At 51.2% G+C, this 23,409-nt stretch overlaps 1 protein-coding gene and 1 non-coding gene across 2 annotated transcripts in view; one reads left to right on the top strand and one right to left on the bottom strand.

The window, feature by feature from the left end:
• CCT7 (chaperonin containing TCP1 subunit 7) overlaps positions 1 to 7,967 on the top strand; it is a 31,348-nt gene extending 23,381 nt beyond the window's left edge. The window contains exons 11-12 of the mRNA XM_060247202.1: positions 2,502 to 2,708; positions 7,337 to 7,967. Of these exons, the coding sequence (XP_060103185.1) occupies positions 2,502 to 2,708; positions 7,337 to 7,561 (432 nt within the window). The 3' untranslated portion in view covers positions 7,562 to 7,967. The remainder of the gene's footprint in view (positions 1 to 2,501; positions 2,709 to 7,336) is intronic.
• An 11,155-nt stretch (positions 7,968 to 19,122) lies between these two features.
• On the bottom strand, positions 19,123 to 19,194 carry TRNAA-UGC (transfer RNA alanine (anticodon UGC)). The gene has a single exon. It is a non-coding gene; the product is annotated as a tRNA-Ala (tRNA).
• Positions 19,195 to 23,409: the final 4,215 nt, after the last annotated feature.

Raw genomic sequence — 23,409 nt, 5'->3', positions numbered from 1 at the left:
TAGCCGCCACCTCCTGTGGCAGTGAATTCCATGTGTTAATCGCCCTTTGGGTGAAGAAGGACGTCCTTTTTTCAGTTCTTTCCTGACTGCTCAGCAATTTCATTGAGTGCACACGAGTTCTTGTATTGTGAGAAAGGGAGAAAAGGACTTCTTTCTCTACCTTCTCTATCCCACACATAATCTTGTAAACACCTATCATGTCACCCCTCACTTAAAGAACCTTGGATATTTAGGTGACTCACTGAGGCAGAGAGCCACTGTCCAGCAGAGGGGATAGTACTTGGCTGGTTTAACAGGTCTGATCCACTCAGCGGGGAAAGCAGGCGAGATCTTTCAGATGTGCTCGCTTAAATCCAACAAGGTTCATTGGGCCCACTGCTATAGACCTCAAGAATTCTGCTTTTTGGACATGGCGCATTGACGATCGGCATAGATTCGCTGGCTCAATCGCGTCTCGAAAGATTTGTAGGGCCTGTGTAGTTAAGAGAATTGTGAAGTTTTGGGAGGGGGGGACGACAAGGCAGTTGGAGAGATGCCCGGGAAAGCTGTGGCCAAGCTCTCATCTAGGGAAGGGGGTGGCCAACGGTAGCTCTCCAGATGTTTTTTTTGCCTACAACTCCCATCAGCCCCAGCCAGCATGGCCAATGGCTGGGGCTGATGGGAGTTGTAGGCTAAAAAACATCTGGAGAGCTCCCGTTGGCCACCCCTGGTCTAGGAGTTTCTCCGCCACCGGTGGTGCTTCAGAGCTGCCTGGAACCGAGTCCGTTTGGAAAGAAGGACAGAGAGGATTCGCAGAGAACAGCTGGCATCCGATTCAGCGCTGTTTGTTGACTCCGCGTGACTTGGAGGGGTGGCAGAGGACTTAAAACAGACTGCCGCTGACGCAGGCTGAACGAAAGACAGGGCTGTCTGCCCACTGTCTGCTCAGACGAGCTGCAAAATAGCCTTTGCCTCCTAGGCAGGAGTATCTTACCCGCTCCTCTGCGAATCGGCAGCGTTGCTTCGTGAGCCGCTTTCCCCCTCAGGGGCTTGCGTCACGCATTGTTGAAAATTGTCCGATCGTGCAGGCAGGGAGCTAGGCTTCACTGCTACTTCGTGTGGGACGTCTGCTTGGCGCTGCACCCAGGTTTGTGGCTTTGCAATGTGTGAAGGGGGACGGACCCCTGGTATCCTGCAGGGGCCTCCAGAGTCCACGTTGGTTTCCCTGGCTCGCTCGCTGCATGGATTTCAGGACTTTGGTGGCGGATTCTGAAAATTTGGACTGAAATCATGCAACAGGTGCCCCTCTCCTGTCCGTGGCGGCCAGCTGGCGGTTGGGACCGACTGGCTTGACTTCAACAGATACCCTGCTGCTCTCTCATCATACCAAACCTTTAATGGCATAATAGATTCAGATAAAAATACACAGAATATAAAAATTTAAACATTGGAGATAAAATCAAAATAAAACCGAGCTTACAGATACATTCAAACATGGTCAGAATTAAATTTAAGGATGTCAGCCAGAAATTTTGCCACAGCCTCACTAACCACCCCCTCAGTATCACTCAGTAAATAATAACAGGGTGGCAGAATAGACAAATCTGGAGAGAAAGAAAGCTTGCCAAATAAATCTTTACGGAGGTTATGGTAAAAAGAACAATCAAGCAATATATGCTGGATTGAGTCAGGGGTATTCGCTCCACAGGAGCAAAGTCTGTCGGCTAAAGGGACTCGCTGATATCTCCCTTGTAAAACTTTGGAGGGAAACGCGTTTAGTCTGGCCAACATAAATGCCCTGCGATGACTTGGAGTGGTTAGGTCTGATAGATAATTGGGCATTTTGCCACAAAAAGCATAAAGACCTAAGGAAGCTGGAGAGCAAGTATAAGGGAGAGTTGGCCGTAATTTCGTTTCCTCCAATTCCCACAGTCTCAGTTTAATACATCTGAAGATATATGACTCTTCAGAGGTAGAAAAATCATCTACCTCTAACCCCAATTGATTGAGTTTAGACAGAAGCACTGCTGTCCAGGACGAAATATATGGGTCTCTTTTCATACAATCAAGAAGGCTGTTGGGATCTGTTCTAAAATGAATTTTGAGCCAGAATTTAAACACTGCAATCCAGGCTTTTGTCTCCACCAAAGACTGACCCACTTCAGAGCAGAGAGCAAAGTAGGACACACATTTTGGCAAACCAAGAATTTGTCTAAAGAATGAGGCTTGAATGCCCTCCACTTTCCTGGTAAAAGCTGAGATCCATATAGGGATACCATAGAGGATTTGGGCAAGCGTTTTGGCTTTGAACACTTTAATAGCTGCTGGAACTAATTGGTTGCCCCTTGCAAAGAAAAACTGTTTAATTTGAGCACCTGCTGCTCTCTCAAACGCCGCCGGCCAGGTTTTCGTCGGCCAAGTGGCCAGCGGCTTCCATCCCACCGACACAAGCTGTGGCACTGCTGGAATCTCCAGAGAAAGAGAGTGACCTTTTCCTCCTCCCCCTCGTTGTGTTTTTCCAGAACGACTCTGTCGTCGCCGGCGGGGGAGCCATCGAGATGGAGCTCTCCAAGTACCTCCGCGACTATTCCAGGACCATTCCGGGCAAGCAGCAGCTGCTGATTGGGGCGTACGCCAAAGCGTTGGAAATCATTCCCCGCCAGCTCTGCGACAACGCCGGCTTCGACGCTACCAACATCCTCAACAAGTTGCGGGCCAAGCATGCGCAGGTGGGCTGCTTTGGCGGGGACAGGTGTGAGGGCTCCACTCCTTTGGCAGGTTTTCCAGGGTGGCAGATTGAGCACTTCGCAGCCGTTTGGCAGTTCTGGCTGCCTCTCTGTTTTGGTTTCAGTCCCCCTAATAGCTCTGTTTGGTGTAGTGGTTAAGTGCGCGGACTCTTATCCGGGAGAACCGGGTACTTGCACCTGCAGGAATGGCCTTGGGTAACCCAGAGCTCTTTTATCTGAGAGAACCAGGTTGGATTCCCCACTCCTCCACTTGCAGCTGCTGGAATGGCCTTGGGTCAGCCAGAGCTCTCTTATCTGGGAGAACCGGGTTGGATTCCCCACTCTTCCACTTGCAGCGGTTGGAATGGCCTTGGGTCAGCCAGAGCTCTCTTATCTGGGAGAACCGGGTTGGATTCCCCACTCTTCCACTTGCAGCGGTTGGAATGGCCTTGGGTCAGCCAGAGCTCTCTTATCTGGGAGAACCGGGTTTGATTCTCCCACTCCTGCACTTGCAGCTGCTGGAATGGCCTTGGGTCAGCCAGAGCTCTCTTATCTGGGAGAACCGGGTTTGATTCCCCACTCCTCCACTTGCACCTTCTGGAATGGCCTTGGGTCAGCCGTAGCTCTCTTATCTGGCAGAACCGGGTTTGATTCCCCCCTCCTCCACTTGCACCTGCTGGAATGGCCTTGGGTCAGCCAGAGCTCTCCCAGGAGTTGTCCTTGAAAGGGCAGCTGCTGGGAGAGCCCTCTCAGCCCCACTCACCTCACAGGGTGTCTTTTGTGGGGGGAGAAGATATAAGGGTTTGTGAGCTGCTCTGAGTCTCTGATTCAGAGAAGGGCGGGGTATAAATCTGCAGTCGTCTTCTTCTTCTTCTGACCTGGATGGCCCAGGATAGTCAGATCTCAGCAGTGAAGCAGGGTCAGCCCTGGCCAGGGTTTGGGTGGTGCATCTGTGATAGTAGAAGATGACCGTAGATTTATACCCCGCTTTTCTCTCTGAATCAGAGTCTCAGAGCGGCTCACAAGCTCCTTTCCCTTCCTCCCCCATAACAGACACCCTGTGAGGTGGGTGGGGCTGAGAGGGCTCTCACAGCAGCTGCCCTTTCAAGGACAACCTCTGCCAGAGCTATGGCTGACCCAAAGCCATTCCAGCAGCTGCAAGTGGAGGAGTGGGGAATCAAACCCGGTTCTCCCAGATAGGAGTCCCCACACTTCACTACACCAAACTGGCTCTCAGATAGCCGGTTCAAGGTTGACTCAGCCTTCCATCCTTCCGAGGGTCGGTCAAAGGAGTCCCCAGCTTGCTGGGGGGAAAGGGTAGATGATTGGGGAAGGCAATGGCAAACCACCCCGTCAAAAGTCTGCCGTGAAAACATTGTGAAAGCAACGTCACCCCAGAGTTGGAAACGACTGGTGCTTGCACAGGGGACTACCTTGACCTTTTTACAGTGAGACAAGCAGAATATAAGTAACTGAATTAATCGCTGCCTTCAGATATTTCACATAAACCAACGTTAGTTGTCCATCAGATCTGCCATTTGTCTCCCAACAATAGCTGGGTCGTACAAACTGTGTCAGTTAATTTCTCAGTATCTGGCAAAGAAAATATGAGCTGTCATGGTTGCATGTAAAACTGCTTCTTGAAAGGAGGGTGGAAAACATACAGGAAGATTTAACCATTACAGTTCTGGTTTGCCAGCGATCATTTATTTATTTATGATTTGTATCCCGCCCTTCCCACAAAGATGGCTCAGGGCGGCTCACAACAGATAATAAAACAAAATTTAAATTAACATTTACATATATAAGCAGTTAAAATAGTCATATAGCTGAGGAGTCTCCAACATGCCCCCAAGTGTACTTAGAAAATGATCAGGACCTGTGTTCCCTCTAAGCTGAGTTGGCGTGAGCTAGCTCACAGATCTTTTAGCCTCCAGCTCACGCATTTTTGTTTTAGCTCAGGAAAATTGACCCCAGAGCACAAGGATTTATGCCAGGGGTGGCCGACGGTAGCTCTCCAGATGTTTTTTTTGCCTACAACTCCCATCAGCCCCAGCCAGCATGGCCAATGGCTGGGGCTGATGGGAGTCGTAGGCAAAAAAAACATCTGGAGAGCTACCGTCGGCCACCCCTGATTTATGCCGCAGCTCCCAACTTGAATGCCAGTCACTCACAAAGTAGAATTTTTGCTCAGCTTAGAGGGAACATTGGTCAGGACCAAGTGAGGTTTTGTCCAAGCGAGACCTCTGACTGGCCATTCGAGGTTTGATCGGCTGTGTGGATTGGCTTTGGCAGGAGCTGCCAGCACACCACAAGGATCCGCACCGTGTGGCTGAAGGGAAGCCACAGCAGCAAGTTCTGGCTGGCTCCGCCTCCTGTGGTAGCCATTCTGTGGCTCCTCCCATCACGCTTGGCTAGAATTCAAAAAGGGGGCCCCCTGGCTAAAAAGGTCGGAAACTCCTGGTATAGCTGAAACGTTTGCAACAATTGCTTCCCAGTAGTGTGTAGCAGGAACTCCTTTGCATGTTAGGCCACACCCCCTGATGTAGCCAATCCTCCTGGAGCTTACAGCAGGCCCTGTACGAAGAGCCCTGTAAGGAATTCTAGCAGGACCTCCTTTGCATCTTAGGCCACACCCCCTGGTGCAGCCAATCCTCCTGGAGCTTACAGCAGGCCCTGTACGAAGAGCCCTGTAAGGAATTCTAGCAGGACCTCCTTCGCATATTAGGCCACACCCCTGATGCAGCCAATCCTCCTGGAGCTTACAGCAGGCCCTGTACGAAGAGCCCTGTAAGGAATTCTAGCAGGACCTCCTTCGCATATTAGGCCACACCCCCTGGTGCAGCCAATCCTCCTGGAGCTTACAGCAGGCCCTGTACGAAGAGCCCTGTAAGGAATTCTAGCAGGACCTCCTTTGCATCTTAGGCCACACCCCCTGGTGTAGCCAATCCTCCTGGAGCTTACAGCAGGCCCTGTACGAAGAGCCCTGTAAGGAATTCTAGCAGGACCTCCTTCGCATATTAGGCCACACCCCTGATGCAGCCAATCCTCCTGGAGCTTACAGCAGGCCCTGTACGAAGAGCCCTGTAAGGAATTCTAGCAGGACCTCCTTCGCATATTAGGCCACACCCCCTGGTGCAGCCAATCCTCCTGGAGCTTACAGCAGGCCCTGTACGAAGAGCCCTGTAAGGAATTCTAGCAGGACCTCCTTCGCATATTAGGCCACACCCCCTGGTGCAGCCAATCCTCCTGGAGCTTACAGCAGGCCCTGTACGAAGAGCCCTGTAAGGAATTCTAGCAGGACCTCCTTTGCCTATTAGGCCACACCCCTGATGCAGCCAATCCTCCTGGAGCTTACAGCAGGCCCTGTACGAAGAGCCCTGTAAGGAATTCTAGCAGGTCCTCCTTTGCATCTTAGGCCACACCCCCTGGTGCAGCCAATCCTCCTGGAGCTTACAGCAGGCCCTGTACGAAGAGCCCTGTAAAGAATTCTAGCAGGACCTCCTTTGCATATCAGGCCACACCCCCTGATGCAGCCAATCCTCCTGGAGCTCTCAGTAGGCCCTGTGAGAAGAGCCCTGGAAGCTCTTGGACGATTGGCTGCATCGGGTGTGTGGCCGAATATGCTAAGGAGTTCCTGCTACAAAAAAAAGACCTGGTGTGTGTTAAATTCTGTTTCATACTCCTCTTTGGAAAGTTGATGACTGGGGAATGGCAAGGGGAAAAAAGGAAAGGAAAGTGCAAGCACCAGTCGTTTCCGACTCTGGGGTGACGTTGCTTTCACAATGTTTTTACAGCAGACTTTTGACGGGGTGGTTTGCCATTGCTTTCCCTGGTCCTCTACGCTTCCCGCCACCCCACCCCCCCCCCCAGCAAGCTGGGGACTCAGTTGACCGACCTCAGAAGGATGGAAGGCCGAGTCAACCCGGAGCCAGCTACTTGAAAACCCAGCTTCCGCCGGGGATCGAACTCAGGTCGTGAGCAGAGCTTAGGACTGCAGCTTTAACACTCTGCACCACGGGGCTCTTAGAAAAGGTAGCCCCCAGTGCAGGCACCAGTCGTTTCCGACTCTGGGGTGATGTTGCTTTCACAACGTTTTCACGGCAGACTTTTGACAGGGTGGTTTGCCATTGCCTTCCCCAGTCCTTTACACTTCCACCCCCCCCCCTCCCCAGCAAGCTAGGTCCTCATTTTACCGACCTCGGAAGGATGGAAGGCTGAGTCAACCTCGAGTTGGCAACCTGAAAACCCAGCTTCCGCCAGGGATCAAACTCAGATCGTGAGCAGAGCTTAGGACTGCAGGACTGCAGCTTTAACACTCAGCGCCACGGGGCTCTTTAAAAAGGTAGCCCCCTGTGCAAGCACCAGTCGTTTCCGACTCTGGGGTGACGTTGCTTTCACAACGTTTTCACGGCAGACTTTTTACAGGGTGGTTTGCCTCGGGCAATGGCAAGCCAATGGCAAGCCACCCTGTAAAAAGTCTGCCTTGAAAACACCGTGATGCGACGTCACCCCAGAGTCAGAAACGACTGGTGCTTGCACAGGGGGGCTACCTTTACCTTTACATGGGAAGTCCTGTCTCATACATGGAACGGCTGACTTCCTAGCTAACAAGTCTCTCTCTCCCTCAGGGCGGGACGTGGTACGGCGTGGACGTGAACAACGAGGACATCGCCGACAACTTCGAGGCCTTCGTGTGGGAGCCGGCCGTGGTGCGCATCAACGCTCTCACCGCGGCAGCCGAGGCGGCGTGCCTCATCGTGTCGGTGGACGAAACGATCAAGAACCCCCGCTCCACGGTCGACGGCCCTCCCATGGGCCGCGGCAGGGGGCGAGGTCGGCCCCACAACCACTGAAGGCAGTGCAGCCGACGACGGGGTGGGTGGGGGGGGGGGCTAGGTAGTCGAGGGGGTCGTCCGTCTGGTTAAAATTTAGTTCTCACTCTGGGCAGTTGGGGTCTGCCCGTTTTTGACCGCAGAGAGGGGAGTGCCGCTGCAGAATTTCTCCTCTCTGGAGAAAAATCTTTTGCCTCATCGAGGTTGTGCCGATCTCTCCTCTTCCCTCCAACCCCCAAATCTCCTCCCAAGTTTCTCCTTGTCCATCAGGTTTGAAGCTTTGTGCCCCCCCCCCCCCCCAGATCTCCGTAGTGTCGGCATATTGCCGGGAAGTTCGGGTGGATGGCGTCCTGCAGTTGTATTTATTGGTTTTTGTATGGGAGGTGTGAGCCTTGGCGCCGACAAAATAAACAACTTGAAAACCTGTCGTCTGTTCTGTACTCTTCCCTTTGTTGTTCAGTCGCCTGGTCGAGTCCGACTCTTTGCGACCCCCTGGACCAAGTCATGCCAGGCCCTCTTGTCTTCCACCATCCTCCGAAGTCTGCTCAAATTCGTGTTAGTTACATCAGTAACGCTGTCCAGCCATCAACTCTTTTGCCGTCCCCTTCATAAGAACATAAGAGAAGCCATGTTGGATCAGGCCAATGGCCCATCCAGTCCAACACTCCGTGTCACACAGTGGCAAAAAATTTTACATATACACACACACTGTGGCTAATAGCCACTGATGGACCTCTGCTCCATATTTTTATCTAAACCCCTCTTGAAGGTGGCTATGCTTGTGGCCGCCACCACCTCCTGTGGCAGTGAATTCTTCTTTTGCCTTCTGCCTTTCCCAGCATCAGGGTCTTCTCCAGGGAGTGCTCCCTTCTCATTGGGTGGCCAAAGGATTTGAGCTTCAGTATCTGACCTTCCAGGGAACAGTCTGGGTTGATTTCCCTCAGGACTGACTGATTGGATCTTCTTGCAGTCCAAGGGACTCTCAAGAGTCTTCTCCAGGGAGTGCTCCCTTCTCATTTGGTGGCCAAAGTATTTGAGCTTCAGTTTCAGCATCTGACCTTCCAGGGAACAGTCTGGGTTGATTTCCCTTAGGACTGACTGGTTTGATCTTCTTGCAGTCCAAGGAACTCTCAAGAGTCTTCTCCAGCACCACAGCTCAAAATTCTTCTGCGCTCGGCCTTCCTTATGGTCCAGCTGTCACAGCCATACATTACTACTGGGAATTCCCCCCTCTCCCCCCTAATTAAAATGCTTGCTTTCTCTTGTTGTGTAGTGACCACTTCTAAGCTCTAAGATGAGAGTAGAAATTGTAGAGTGCCCACCCAGCACATGGTCTGGAAGTACCGGTCGCTGTGGTGTCGGAGGCGGGAGGGTAAGCCCTTACGAAAGGCATGTAGGGACTGCATAGATTAGAATACAGGAAGCTGCCTGAATGGAATGAGATCTTCGGTCTATCACAGTCAGCATCGTCTACTTGGACTGGCAGCAGCTCTCAGGGTCTCAGGCTGAGGTCTTTCCCATCACCTGCCAGATCGTTTTTAAGTGGAGCTGCCGGGGATTGAACCTGGGACCTTCTGCATGCCAAGCAGAGGCTCTTCCACTGAGCAAGAGCCCTTCTCCGTTTGTCTCCAGGGTCTCAGGAAGGAGGTCTTTCACATCTCCTACTGCCTGGTTCTTTCAACTGGAGCTGCCTTTTTTTTGCAATATACTTCTTGGGAGATTTATTGACTGTGCTCAGTATCACACATCTGTAACTGGGCAAAACTCTGCTATATTAACTGAATCACCCGACAGTTTGCTGAGTGACCTTGGGCCAGTCGCAGTCTCCCAGCCTAGCCTACCTCACAGCCCATCAGATCTCCAAAAGCCAATCAGAAGCCTTGCTGAGTGAAAGTTCGCCCGTGTCCTAAAAGCATTTGGCGGGCAGCAGAAAAGGTGTTAGCAGGTGACATGGTGATCACGGCCGCCACCACGTTCGAGACCCACAGGGCGACTGGCTTGGTCTCTTCCTCGAAACGTTTGCAAAACCGGGTGGGGCTTTTTTGCAACTCAGAACGTAGAATCCTAGAGTTGGAAGGGACCTCCAGGGTCTTTTAGTCCAACCCTCTGCACAATGCAGGGAACTCACAAACACCTCCCCCTAAATTCACAGGATCCGCATTGCTGTCAGATGGCAATCTAGCCTCGGTTGAAAAACCTCCAAGGAAGGAGAGCCCACCACCTCCTGAGTTGGAAGGGACCTCCAGGGTCATCTAGTCCAGCCCCCTGCACAGTGCAGGAAACTCACAAACACCTCCCCCTAACTTCACCAGATCCTCATTGCTGTCAGATGGCCATCTAGCCTCTGCTTAAAAACCTCCAAGGAAGGAGAGCCCACCACCTCCTGAGTTGGAAGGGATCTCAAGGGTCATTAGTCCAGCCCCCTGCACAATGCAGGAAACTCACAAACACCTCCCCCTAAATTCACAGGATCCGCATTGCTGTCAGATGGCCCTCTAGCCTCTGTTTAAAAACCTCCAAGGAAGGAGAGCCCACCGCCTCCCGAGGAGGAAGCCTGTTCCACTGAGGAACCGCTCTAACGGTCAGGAGGTTCTTCCTAATGTTGAGCCAGAAACTCTTGATTTAATTTCAACCCATTGGTTCTGGTCCTGCCTTCTGGGGCCACAGAAAACAATTCCACCGCCTCCTCTCTAGGACAGCCCTTCAAGTCCTTGAAGATGGGGATCCTATCACCTCTCATCCGCCTCCTCTCCAGGCTAAACACGCCCAGCTCCTTCAACCTTTCCTCACAGGACTTGGTCTCCAGACCCCTCACCATCTCTGTCGCCCTCCTGTAGACCCGCTCCAGCTTGTCTATATCATTGAGAATACAAAGTCAGGAATTCGGGACCGTTGTGGGTGTGAGGGATGGAAGGCAAAGGTTGGTGCATTATGAGTCTGTGGTCCCTTTCGCAATAGTACCTGTTTATTTCTGAAAACCCACGGGGATTGTAATGAAATCCCACTGTTTCATTTCCTGGTGCCGTGTTCCACAAAAGATACGGCTCTCTCTTGCAAGGCCTGCCTTCAATCCAGAGCGGGCCTTGGGGGTGGTTTCTCTCCCCACCTCCCCGTTCATTTTGTTTGTAGGAAGCAAATTACCTGCACTAATTGCCAATTTGTACCGAGTCGGTCCCAGGTTTGTTCCACGAGCTCCTTAACATGTCTGAATTTAGCAGGTCATTAAAACCGTGCGCTCGGGCGAATGGAGACCCATTTCAGGTTTTGTTCTCCCAGCAATTAGCCGTGACCATGCAGAGGTGTGATTGTGCGTGAAACACTTCAGGGGTGCAAAGAATAAAACGTTTCTCCCACTTGGGGGGGGAAGGATGGGAACTGTGCTCCAGCTGTCTCTGCTTTCCGTCCTTGACAATACAGGCAGGTGAAGAAAGTGAGTCTTTCAGAGCAACAAAACTGAATTCTGGGTATAAGCTTTGTGTTCACGCACACTTCAAATACGGTAGGGTTGCCCGTCCCCAGGTAGGAGCAGGGAAAAGGTCAGAACCTCCAAGAGTAACCAGCCTCAAAACAGCAGAAACTTCGAAAAAGAATAAATATTGATAGACACAAAATGATATAAGGTGAACCTAATCGCAGCTTACGAAAGCCACACCCGCACCGCAGTTTCGTGTTTAAAGAATTTTATTAATAACATATGGTAACATTATCCATTAATAACTTTTTTAAAATCTTCCCCATATGCTATTTTCTAAATCCCCCTCCCCCCCCGTTACTTGACTCCCGCCAATGTTATAAACTTAAAATGTTAACACTTAAAGGTACCCTTAAACCATATGAACCATATAGGCCTAGATTCACGTTCTTTTTTTTCCTAATACTTTCCTAATACTTAATACGTCATCACCTGCGACTCCTTGAGCGCTTTCATCAGCGCTGCCTTCGCACCATCCTCAACATCCACTGGAGTGACTTTGTGACCAACACTGAAGTCCTCAAGAGGGTGGAGGTTACCAGCATCGAGGCACTGCTGTTGAAGACGCAGCTGCGCTGGGCAGGGCGTATTTCTAGGATGGAAAACCACCGCCTTCCCAAGATTGCTCTGTATGGCGAACTTTCCACCGGCCATCGAAATAGAGGGGCACCAAAGAAGAGGTACAAGGACTCATTGAAGAAATCCCTTGGCACCTGTCGCATCAACCATCACCAGTGGTCTGACCTAGCCTCAGATCGCAAAGCATGGAGGCACACCATCCACCAGGCTGTCTCTTCCTTTGAGCATGCACGCGTAGCTGGTCTTGAGGACAAAAGGAGATTGAGGAAGAATCGCACTGCTACAGCACCAACCCCAAATCAGACTTTTCCCTGCAGCCACTGTGGCCGGATCTGCCTGTCCTGCATTGGTCTTGTTAGCCACCAGCGAGCCTGCAGCAGACGTGGACTACTGCACCCTTCTTAAATCTTCGTTCGCGAAGTCAAGCCGAGAGAGAACTTAATCATTACTGAAAAATTGTCCAATGTCCTTTTATTTTCCATTGTTTTTCTACATAACCTCTAAACTTTTTCCACTCCTTTCTGTAAACTTCCAATCATAGTCTCTTAAGATTCTTGTTAGTTTATCCATCTCACTCCAAGTTATTACTTTTGTTATCCAATCCCATTTTTCTGGTATTTTTTCTTGCTTCCATAGCTGCGCATATCCACACCGCGGTTTCAAAAGGTGAAAAAGCACCACAAATGCAGTGTAGAAGTCTGGGTTCTAGCAGAGGAATAATTTTCAACAGAGTCCGAAGCTCCAAATCTTCTTCACAACATCTTAGTGGGGAAATCCTGTGCAGCAAGGGACAAATGCAACGCGACAGGGTTGTACCAAATGCCCCGTTTCACAATAAGAGCTTCAACACGCTTCATAGTCACGTTATACATTTTTCTAACGAGCAAAACTTCAAATTCTTGGGGGATTTCTCCGCTAAGATATTGTGAAGAAGATCTGGAGCTTCGGACTCCATTGAAAATTATTCCTCTGCTAGAACCTGGACTTCTGCGCTGCATTTACGGCGCTTTTTCGCCTTTTGAAACTGTGGTGTGGATTTCATAAGTTGCGATTAGGTTCACCTTATATCATTTTTTGCCTATAAATCTTTATTCTTTTTCGAAGTTTCTGCTGTTCTGAGGCTGGTTACTCGCAAAGGTTCTTACCTTTTTCCCGCACAATTTTCCCGCGTTTCTCTTGTTGGTTACCTTAATCCCCAGGTAGGAGCACGGGATCTCCCAGTTTGAAGAAGAAGATATTGGATTTATATCCTGCCCTCCACTCCGAAGAGTCTCAGAGCGGCTCACAATCTCCTTTACCTTCCTTCCCCACAACAGACACCCTGTGAGGTAGATGAAGATATTGGATTTATATCCTGCCCTCCACTCTGAAGAGTCTCAGAGCGGCTCACAATCTCCTTTACCTTCCTCCCCCACAACAGACACCCTGTGAGGTAGATGAAGATACTGGATTTATATCCCGCCCTCCACTTCGAAGAGTCTCAGAGCGGCTCACAATCTCCTTTACCTTCCTCCCCCACAACAGACACCCTGTGAGGTAGATGAAAATATTGGATTTATATCCTGCCCTCCACTCCAAAGAGTCTCAGAGCGGCTCACAATCTTCTTTCCTTTCCTCCCCCCACAACAGACACCCTGTGAGGTAGATGAAGATATTGGATTTATATCCCGCTCCCCACTCCGAAGAGTCTCAGAGCGGCTCACAATCTCCTTTACATTCCTCCCCCACAACAGATACCCTGTGAGGTAGATGAAGATATTGGATTTATGTCCTGCCCTCCACTCCGAAGAGTCTCAGAGCGGCTCACAATCTCCTTTACCTTCCTCCCCCACAACAGACACCCGGTGAGGTGGGTGGGGCTGAGAGGGCTCTCACAGCAGCTGCCCTTTCAAGGACAACCTCTGCCAGAGCTATGGCTGACCCAAGGCCATTCCAGCAGCTGCAAGTGGAGGAGTGGGGAATCAAACCCGGTTCTCCCAGATAAGAGTCCGCACACTTCACCACTACACCAAACTGGCTCTGGAGAGTTTGGAGGCTCTCCCTCCACCAGGGACATCAGAAAGTGGGAGGGGGAAGGGAAATGTCTGCTGGGCACTTCATTATTCCCTATGGAGACTGATTCCCATAGGGCAGAGGTGGCCAACGGTAGCTCTCCAGATGTTTTTTGCCTACAACTCCCATCAGCCCCAGCCATTGGCCATGCTGGCTGGGGCTGATGGGAGTGGTAGGCAAAAAAACCCTCCAGAGAGCTACCGTTGGCCACCCCTGCCATAGCGTATAATGAAGAATTGATCTGGGCGTATCTGAGGCTCTGGGGGTGGGGGGTTGGGTTTTTTAAGGTAGAGGCACCAAATTTGTAGCATAGTATCTGATACATCTCTTCAAAACACCCTCCAAGAGGGTCCAATTCTATTATCCCTAAAAGAAGGTGTCCCTATCCATTATTTCCAACAGAGGAAAGGCATTTAAAAGGTGATGGCTAGAACTCCCTTTGGAGTTCCGTTATGCTTGTCACACTCTTGATCCTGGCTCCACCCCCAAAGTCTCCTGGCTCCACCCCCAAAGTCCCCAGATATTTCTTGAATCAGACTTGGCAGCCCTAAGCAGAAGTGAAGATTGTCAAACCTGAGATTTTTAGCATCTCCCCAAACCCAGACTCCTCGGATCGATCGGTGCTCACCTAGGGGAACTGATGTGATGTTCGACTGAGAGAGAGGAGGTAACCAAGGAAACAGCCTGTCAGCTAAGAAAAATCCATACCTGCCTGAATGTTATTTAGCACTAAGCTGAGTTACGCCTAAGAGGGTGAAGAATGATTTCTTGACGTCGTCTTCCTCCTGAGAGAGCAAACAATTGCACGGGGGTTCTATGGCTTGGGCCGAAGAGAAATTCCACGGCTGGGTCTTTGTGCATTCTCAGACTGGACTGCAGGGACAAAAGGAATTTACCAGCATCCCAGCACTACAACTTCTGCTTTCATCTTCAACCCCACAAGCTTCTAGTCCTGAAGATAACATCGCAAGCAGTTGTGCAGAGCAGCCGGCTGCATGGAGGAGGGAGAGGGGAGAGTTGCCAACTCTGGGCAGGGATATTCCTGGAGATGTAGGAGTGAACCCTGGGGAGGCAAGGAACTCTTGCAGGTTTGTCCTTGAAAGGACAGCCTCTGCGAGAGCTCTCTCAGCCCCACCCACCTCACAGGGTGCCTGTTGTGGTGGAAGAAGGAGGAGATGATATTGGATTTGTATCCCACCCTATACTCTGAATCTCAGAGTCTCAGAGCAGTCACAATCTCCTTTACCCACTCCCACAACAGACACCTTGTGAGGGAGGTGGGGCTGAGAGAGCTCTCCCAGAAGCTGCCCTTTCAAGGGCAACTCCTATGAGAACAAGCACATTCCAGCAGCTGCAAGTGGAGGAGATAAGAGTCCATACACTGAGAGAACTCTCAGAGACTCTGAGATTTGGAATGGAAAGTGGGATATAAATCCAAAGTCGTCGTCTTCTTCAAAAGAAGGTGGCCCCATCCACCATAATTCCCAATGAAGGTGTTTAGAACAATTGAAGAATTCCAGATTTATACCCTGCCCTTCTCTCTGAACCAGAGTCTCAGAGCAGCTCATAAACCTCCTTTATCTCCCTTCCCCACAACAGGCACCCTGTGAGGTGGATGGGGCTGAGAGGGCTCTCACAGCAGCTGCCCTTTCAAGGACAACCTCTGCCAGAGCTATGGCTGACCCAAGGCCATTCCAGCAGCTGCAATTGGAGGAGTGGGGAATCAAACCCGGTTCTCCCAGATAAGAGAGCTATGGCTGACCCAAGGCCATTCCAGCAGGTGCAAGTGGAGGAATGGGGAATCCAACCCGGTTCTCCCAGATAAGAGAGCTCTGGCTGACCCAAGGCCATTCCAGCAGCTGCAAGTGGAGGAGGGGGGAATCCAACTCGGTTCTCCCAGATAAGAGAGCCATGGCTGACCCAAGGCCATTCCAGCAGCTGCAAGTGGAGGAGCGGGGAATCAAACCTGGTTTGTAGTTGTAGGCAAAAAATATCTGGAGAGCTAATGTTGGCCACCCTGATATAGAGTGCCTTGTCTAAAAAAATTAATAAAATAATAATTAATCACACAATTCATTAATTGGACCCTCAAAATATACAGGATGGGCATAAAAACCACTATGATGGCATAGTTTGGTACATGCCTTCACTATCAGGGGTTCACTGAGGAAGAAGTCATCGGAACGAGGGATGATATAGAATCCTTGTGTTCATACTGGACTTCTCATGGATGTAGAATCATAGAATCATAGAGTTGGAAGGGACCTCTAGGGTCATCTAGTCCAACCCCCTGCACAATGCAGGAAACTCACAAACACCTCCCCCTAAATTTGTAGGATCCTCATAGCTGTCAGATGGCCATCTACCCTCTGTTGAAAATCCTCCAAGGAAGGAGAGCCCACCACCTCCCGAGAAGGAAGCCTGTTCCAATGAGGAATCGCTCTAATGGTCAGGAAGCTCTTCCTAATGTTGAGCTGGAAACTCTTTTGAATTTCAACCCATTGGTTCTAGTCCTAGCTTCTGGGGCCACAGAAAACAATTCCACCCCATCCTCTATACGACTGCCCTTCAAGTAAGATGGTGATCCTATCACCTCTCAGCCGGCTCCTCTCCAGGCTAAACTTCCCCAGCTCCTTCACCCTTTCCTCATAGGACTTGGTCTCCAGACCCCTCACCATCTTCGTCGCCCTCCTCTGGACCCGTTCCAGCTTGTCTATATCCTTCTTCAAATGTGGTGCCCAAAACTGAACACAAGACTCCAGGTGAGGTCTTCCCAGAGCAGAGGAAAGCGATACCATCACATCACGCGATCTGGACACTAGACCTCTGTTGATACAGACTCGATGGTTTCCATTTGAGAACAAATGAGTGTGTGAACTTACAATGGACTTTGTGAATTAATTTCTTTGCTTATTGGACTTTACGTCCTCTGTCTGTTGCTTTCACGCTCCATGTTACGAGGCGATGATATTGTGCAAAAATACAATAAGATTTTGGCATCGTTGACGTCTTTGAAAAATCGTCCTTTATTTGTGTGCTATCCCAGCTCACAGCGTGTTAAGTTTCATTTTGATCTTTCGTGCTGTAATCCGAAGCACACCCCTGGTCCGTTGACGTCGATATATTCCGCTCAACACTGTGCAAGGACTCAGGCAGACATCTTCCGCAGCTACTGCTGGACCCTTTTAACTGGAGACGCCAGGAATGAAAGCCAGATTAACAATTAGGCCAAGGAGGCACTGGTTTATTGGCCCCCACACCTTTAGGGGGCCTAAGGCAGCTCCCCCTCCCCCCCCGGCTTCCCCCCTCTTGCAGCCCTCCCAGCCTGCACGCGCAGCCAGCAACTGAACTGCTCTATTCCCGACTTGTCTGGTGCGACTGCTGGGCGGGTGCTCCAACTTGGAGATAATTTCTGAAGGGCCCCCCTAGGGGCCTCCACAGGGTTTAATCCGGCACTGCCAGGGATTGAACCTGGGACCTTCTGCATGCCGAGCAGAGGCTCTGCCACTGAGCCACAGCCCTTCTCCGTTAGTCTCCAGGGTCTCAGGCTGAGGTCTTGAACCTGGGACCTTCTGCTTACCAAGCAGATGCTCTACCACTGAGCTACAGCCCTTCTCTATTAGTCTCCAGGGTCTCAGGCTGAGGTCTTTCCTATCACCTACTGCCTGGTCCTTTCAACTGGAGATGCCAGGGATTGAACCTGGATCCTTCTGCATGCTGAGCAGAGGCTCTTCCACTGAGCCACAGCCCTTCTCCATTAGTCTCCAGGGTCTCAGGCAAAGGTCTTTCCCATCGCCTCTTGCCTGGTCCTTTCCAATGGAGATGCCGGGGATTGAACCTGGGACCTTCTGCATGCCGAGCAGATGCTCTTCCACTGAGCCACAGCCCTTCTCCATTAGTCTCCAGGGTCTCAGGCTGAGGTCTTTCCTATCACCTACTGCCTGGTCCTTTTAACTGGAGATGCCGGGGATTGAACCTGGTTCCTTCTGCATGCTGAGCAGAGGCTCTGCCACTGAGCCAGAGCCCTTCTCCATTAGTCTCCAGGGTCTCAGGCAAAGGTCTTTCCCATCACCTCCTGCCTGGTCCTTTTAACTGGAGATGCCGGGGATTGAACGTGGGACCTTCTGCATGCTGAGCAGATGCTCTGCCACTGAGTGGGTCTGCTGGGCGGGTGCTTCAACTTGGAGATAATTTGTGAAGGGCCCCCGTAGGAGCCTTGTAGTGTCTTGTGCTTAAACAAAGCACCACGTGGCCCCGCAGTAAAGGGCGACCAGGGGAAGTCCCTTGGTCACCCTGCGCAGCGCGGGAAAAGACTCCGCCTATCAAGATCAGCGGCGGGAAGTTTGACTGGCCAGGATTGGGCTGGCCAGCTAGGGGGCTGTTCCGGGATAAATGTATATAAAGCGGGTCCCGGCCCACGTGGTTCAGTTCTGTGATGTACCATCCATTAAAGCACGTTGCCTTCAGCACGTCTCGTCTCTGAGTACATTACAGGCCTCCACAGGGTTTAATCCAGCACTGCCAGGGATTGAACCTGGGACCTTCTGCATGCCGAGCAGAGGCTCTGCCACTGAGCCACAGCCCTTCTCCGTTAGTCTCCAGGGTCTCAGGCTGAGGTCTTTCCCATCACCTCCTGCCTGGTCCTTTTAACTGGAGATGCCGGGGATTGAACCTGGGACCTTCTGCATGCTGAGCAGAGGCTCTGCCACTGAGCCACAGCCCTTCTCCATTAGCCTCCAGGGTCTCAGGCTGAGGTCTTTCCCATCGCCTCCTGCCTGGTCCTTTCCACTGGAGATGCTGGGGATTGAACCTGGGACCTTCTGCATGCCAAGCAGAGGCTCTACCACTGAGTCACAGCCCTTCTCCAATAGTCTCCAGGGTCTCAGGCTGAGGTCTTTCCCATCACCTCCTGCCTGGTCCTTTTAACTGGAGATGCTGGGGATTGAACTTGGGACCTTCTGCATGCCAAGCAGAGGCTCTGCCACTGAGTCACAGCCCTTCTCCAATAGTCTCCAGGGTCTCAGGCTGAGGTCTTTCCCATCACCTCCTGCCTGGTCCTTTCCACTGGAGATGCTGGGGATTGAACCTGGGACCTTCTGCATGCCAAGCAGAGGCTCTGCCACTGAGTCATGGCCCTTCTCCATTAGTCTCCAGGGTCTCAGGCTGAGGTCTTTCCCATCACCTCCTGCCTGGTCCTTTCCACTGGAGATGCTGGGGATTGAACCTGGGACCTTCTGCATGCCAAGCAGAGGCTCTACCACTGAGCCACAGCCCTTCTCCATTAGTCTCCAGGGTCTCAGGGTGAGGTCTTTCCCATCACCTCCTGCCTGGTCCTCTTAACTGGAGATGCCAGGGATTGAACCTGGGACCTTCTGCATGCCAAGCAGATGCTCTGCCACTGAGCCACAGCCCTTCTCCATTAGTCTCCAGGGTCTCAGGCAGAGGTTTTCCCCATCTCCTCCTGCCTGGTCCTTTTTACTGGAGATGCCAGGGATTGAACCAGGGACCTTCTGCATGCAGAGCAGATGCTCTACCACTGAGCCACAGCCCCTCCCCTCCCCTGTAGCTGTGTGTTGCAAAGCTCAAGCAGAAACCGCGGCTGAACGTCTCACTGGGGGGTCCCCGACAGGCCTTTGGGGAACCTCCAGGGCCGCTTAGGAGCACAGTTTGAACATGGCAGCCCAAGCTAGAATTCTGAAGCTGAGGTTGTAGTTGGTACAAATCCCTCGGGATCCCCCTCTCGTTGCTGTGTTTTGCTTCTGTTCCTTGATTTATGCCTACTGACCTACTTCTTTCTGTATCTCACACGGAGAGTGTAATTCTTCCTGACGTGAAGCCGCTGGGCTGGAGGGTGTCTTGGCTGCCTCTGGTTCATACAGCAATGTGCTTAGCCGAAGATTTGCTGCGGCTGGGAAATCTTGCAGGCCTTGATTCTTTTGAGGCTTCTTTTGCGCAGGACTTCCTTTCTCGGTTCGGTAGGCGAATGAGATTATTAAAAGCCTTTACCCGACCTGGGCTTACGTGATTTGCCTGTCTCAAATAACTAGGGTTGCCAAGTCCAATTCAAGAAATATCTGGGGACTTTGGGGGTGGAGCCAAGATCAAGCATAACTGAACTCCAAAGGGAGTTCTGGCCCTCACATTTAAAGGGACAGCACACCTTTTCAATTCCTTCCTTCCAGAGCAAATAATGAAGGATAGGGGCACTTTCTTTTGGGGCTCATAGAATTGGACCCCCTGGTCCAATCTCTTTGAAACTTGGTGGGTATTTTGGGGAGAGGCACTAGATGCTATACTGCAAATCTGGTGCCTCTACCCCCCAAAACAGCCCCCCCAGAGCCCCAGATACCCGCGGATCAATTCTCCATGATTTTCTATGGGAATAAATCTCCATAGGGAATAACAGAGTTCCCAGGAGACATTTCCCTCCCCCCACCCCGCTTTCTGACGACCCTGAAGCAGGCGGAGGGCCTCCAAACCAGGGGATCCCCTGCCCCCACCTGGGGATTGGCAACCCTACAAATAACATGAAGCAGGGGTTTCAGAAGAAAAAGAAGAATTGCAGATTTATATCCTGCCCTTCTCTCTGTATCAGAGACTCAGAGCAGCTCACAATTTCCTTTATCTTCCTCCCCCCACAACAGAAACCCTGTGAGGTGGGTGGGGCTGAGAGGGCTCTCACAGAGGCTGCCCTTTCAAGGACAACTCCTGCGAGAGCTATGGCTGACCCAAGGCCATTCCAGTGGGGAATCAAACCCGGTTCTCCCAGATAAGAGTCTGCACGCTTAACCACTACACCAAACTGGCTCATGATAACAGAGCTAATGGGTGGAAAGGGACGTGGCAAATGGCAAAAGACCTCCAGTTTGGCATAGAGGTTAAAGGATTCCGATCTGGGGGACCGGGTTTGATTCCCCACTCTTCCACATGCAGCTGTTCTCTCAAGAGCAGTTCTCAAAAGAGTTCTCTCAGCCCCGCCTAACTCACAGGGTGGCTGTTGTGGGCATTCACTGCCTGCCACCCCCTTCTGCAGCAGTGCCTTCGGCACTGTGTCCCACCGCACATACGGCAGACAAGCCTAATTTGCCTTGTGGGCAAACCGGCCATGGGAAGGGAAGGAGACTGTAAGGCTCTCTGAGACTCTGAATGAAGGGTATAAAAACCAACTCTCCTCCTCCTACCAGGGACCCCCATTTCCCACTGCTATTCCATTGGCTAGCAGGAGAAAAAAAATATATGATTACATCGCTGTTGGTGTGACAGTGTGACATCACTTCCAGGGAAAATCTGGAAGTAACGTCATCCAACTCTAGCAATTGCTGGGGGGGGGGGGGGGCGGGAAATCTATAGTACAGCAAGTTTCAAATCTGGTATACTGATTAGATGTGCGGACTCTTATCTGGGAGAACCGGGTTTGATATATTAGGCCACATCACCTTTGCATATTAGGCCACATCGCCCAATGTAGCCAATTCTCCTTAGGGCTGCCAAGTCCCCCACGGCCTCCAGCAGGGGACTGTGATGTCATTGCGCCGGTGACGTTTTGCGCCGGCCGCTCTAGGCATTTCTGGGAAAACTCTATGGTTTCCCCCGGACACTCTAGCATTTAGGGATGGGAAAACTCTATGGGACCTATAGAGCTTTCCCTCCCCAAATGCTAGAGCGTCCGGGGAAACCATAGAGTTTTCCCGGAAATGCCTTCAGCGGCCGGCGCGCAACGTCGCTGGCACGATGACATCATCGTGGGTGATGTCATCATGCCAGCGGTGTCAGGGGAGGTTCCCCCCACCGGCCCAACGTGGGCCAGCGGGTTGGGAACCTCCTGGCCGGAAGGGCACCCCCACCCAGCCCGGGGGCTTCGCAGCCTTAATCATCCCAGAGTTCATAGTAGGCCCTGCACTAAGGGCCCTTTAAGCTCCAGGAGGAGTGGCTACATCAGGGGTGTGTGGCCTAATAGGCAAAGGAGCTCCTGCTACAAAACAAGCCCTGGCTTCCATAGGAGGTGAAACCAACCCCCAAATGGCTTCTGTGGGAGGCGGAGCCAAGGGATATTCCTCCAGTCCTCACTCCTCCTGAGAAGAAGGAAAGGCTGAAGGGGGAGCAGGACCACACAGACTGCTTAAAGCCCAGGTGCTTAACAGTTCTCCTGATTCTCCTGTGGAAAACCATCTCCTTTGAATGGAGGCGGCCAATAACAAGCCCAGGGCTTTTTTGGTAGCTGGGACTCCTTTGCATATTAGGCCACACCCTTCTGCTGTAGCCAGTCCTCCAAGAGCTTACAGTAGGCCCTGTACGAAGAGCCCTGAGAGGATTGGCTACATGAGGCGTATGTGGCCAAATATGCAAAGGAGCTCCTGCTACAAAACAACGCCCCCCTGGTGTCATGGTTAAGTGCACAGAGTCTGGTCTGGGAGGACCGGGTTTGATTCCCTGCTCCTCCTCCACATACAGCCAGCTGGGTGGCCTCGGGCCTCTCCCTGTCCTCTCAAGAGCAGTTCTCTCTGAGCCCTCTCAGCTCCACCTACCTCATATAGTGTCTATTGTGGGGAGGAGAAGGGAAAGAGATTGTAAGCCACTCTGAGTGAAGGGCAGGGTATAAATCCGATCTCCTTCTCCTCTTCTTCCCACTGTAATGGCTTCTTCATTTTCAATGGATTCTCCTTGTATGTTTGTAAAGTAGATTTTTGGTCACAATTGTCCCTTTTGGTCACAAATTGTTGTTCGTATCAATCAAATTACTTCAGTTCCGCTTCCAATGGTAGCCAATCCTCCAAGAGCTTACAGTAGGCCCTGTACGAAGAGCCCTGAGAGCTCTTGGAGGATTGGCTACAATCCTCCAAGATCAGACCATTGGGCAAATGGTCTGATCCTATTGGTGATTGAATTAAAAATGAGATTGTTCACTTGTTATTGTCCATGGCACGGTCAGCGATAGCTTCATTTTGGATCTCTGAGATTAGTCCTTCTGTTAGATCTTGGCAAAGCAAGTTATGGGACTATTTCATTATGTACAACATCTTGTCGTGTGTAGAACCTGCTGCGTCTATCCCTCAAGAAGCTAAACTGATTGCTATTTGGTATCCCATTATTACTGAAAATGAGGTTATACCAAATAACTATATTTATAAACGAATGCTATATTTCTGATTACTATTATCTTTGCTTTTTAAGAGCATAAGAGAAGCCCTGTTGGATCAGGCCAGTGGCCCATCCAGTCCAACACTCTGTGTCACATAAGAACATAAGAGAAGCCATGTCGGATCAGGCCAATGGCCCATCCAGTCCAACACTCTGTGTCACATAAGAACATAAGAGAAGCCTTGGTGGATCAGGCCAGTGGCCCATCCAGTCCAGCACTCTGTGTCACATAAGAACATAAGCGAAGCCATATTGGATCAGGCCAATGGTCCATCCAGTCCAACACTCTGTGTCACATAAGAACATAAGAGAAGCCTTGGTGGATCAGGCCAGTGGCCCATCCAGTCCAGCACTCTGTGTCACATAAGAACATAAGAGAAGCCCTGTTGGATCAGGCCAGTGGCCCATCCAGTCCAACACTCTGTGTCACATAAGAACATAAGCGAAGCCATATTGGATCAGGCCAATGGCCCATCCAGTCCAACACTCTGTGTCACATAAGAACATAAGAGAAGCCATGTCGGATCAGGCCAATGGCCCATCCAGTCCAACACTCTGTGTCACATAAGAACATAAGAGAAGCCTTGGTGGATCAGGCCAGTGGCCCATCCAGTCCAGCACTCTGTGT

This window comes from Heteronotia binoei, chromosome 9 (genome assembly GCF_032191835.1).
Source record: "Heteronotia binoei isolate CCM8104 ecotype False Entrance Well chromosome 9, APGP_CSIRO_Hbin_v1, whole genome shotgun sequence".
NCBI classification, from domain to species: Eukaryota; Metazoa; Chordata; class Lepidosauria; order Squamata; family Gekkonidae; genus Heteronotia; species Heteronotia binoei.
The sequence above is the reverse complement of the archived record's forward strand: the minus strand, read 5'-3'. Positions and strand labels throughout refer to the sequence as shown.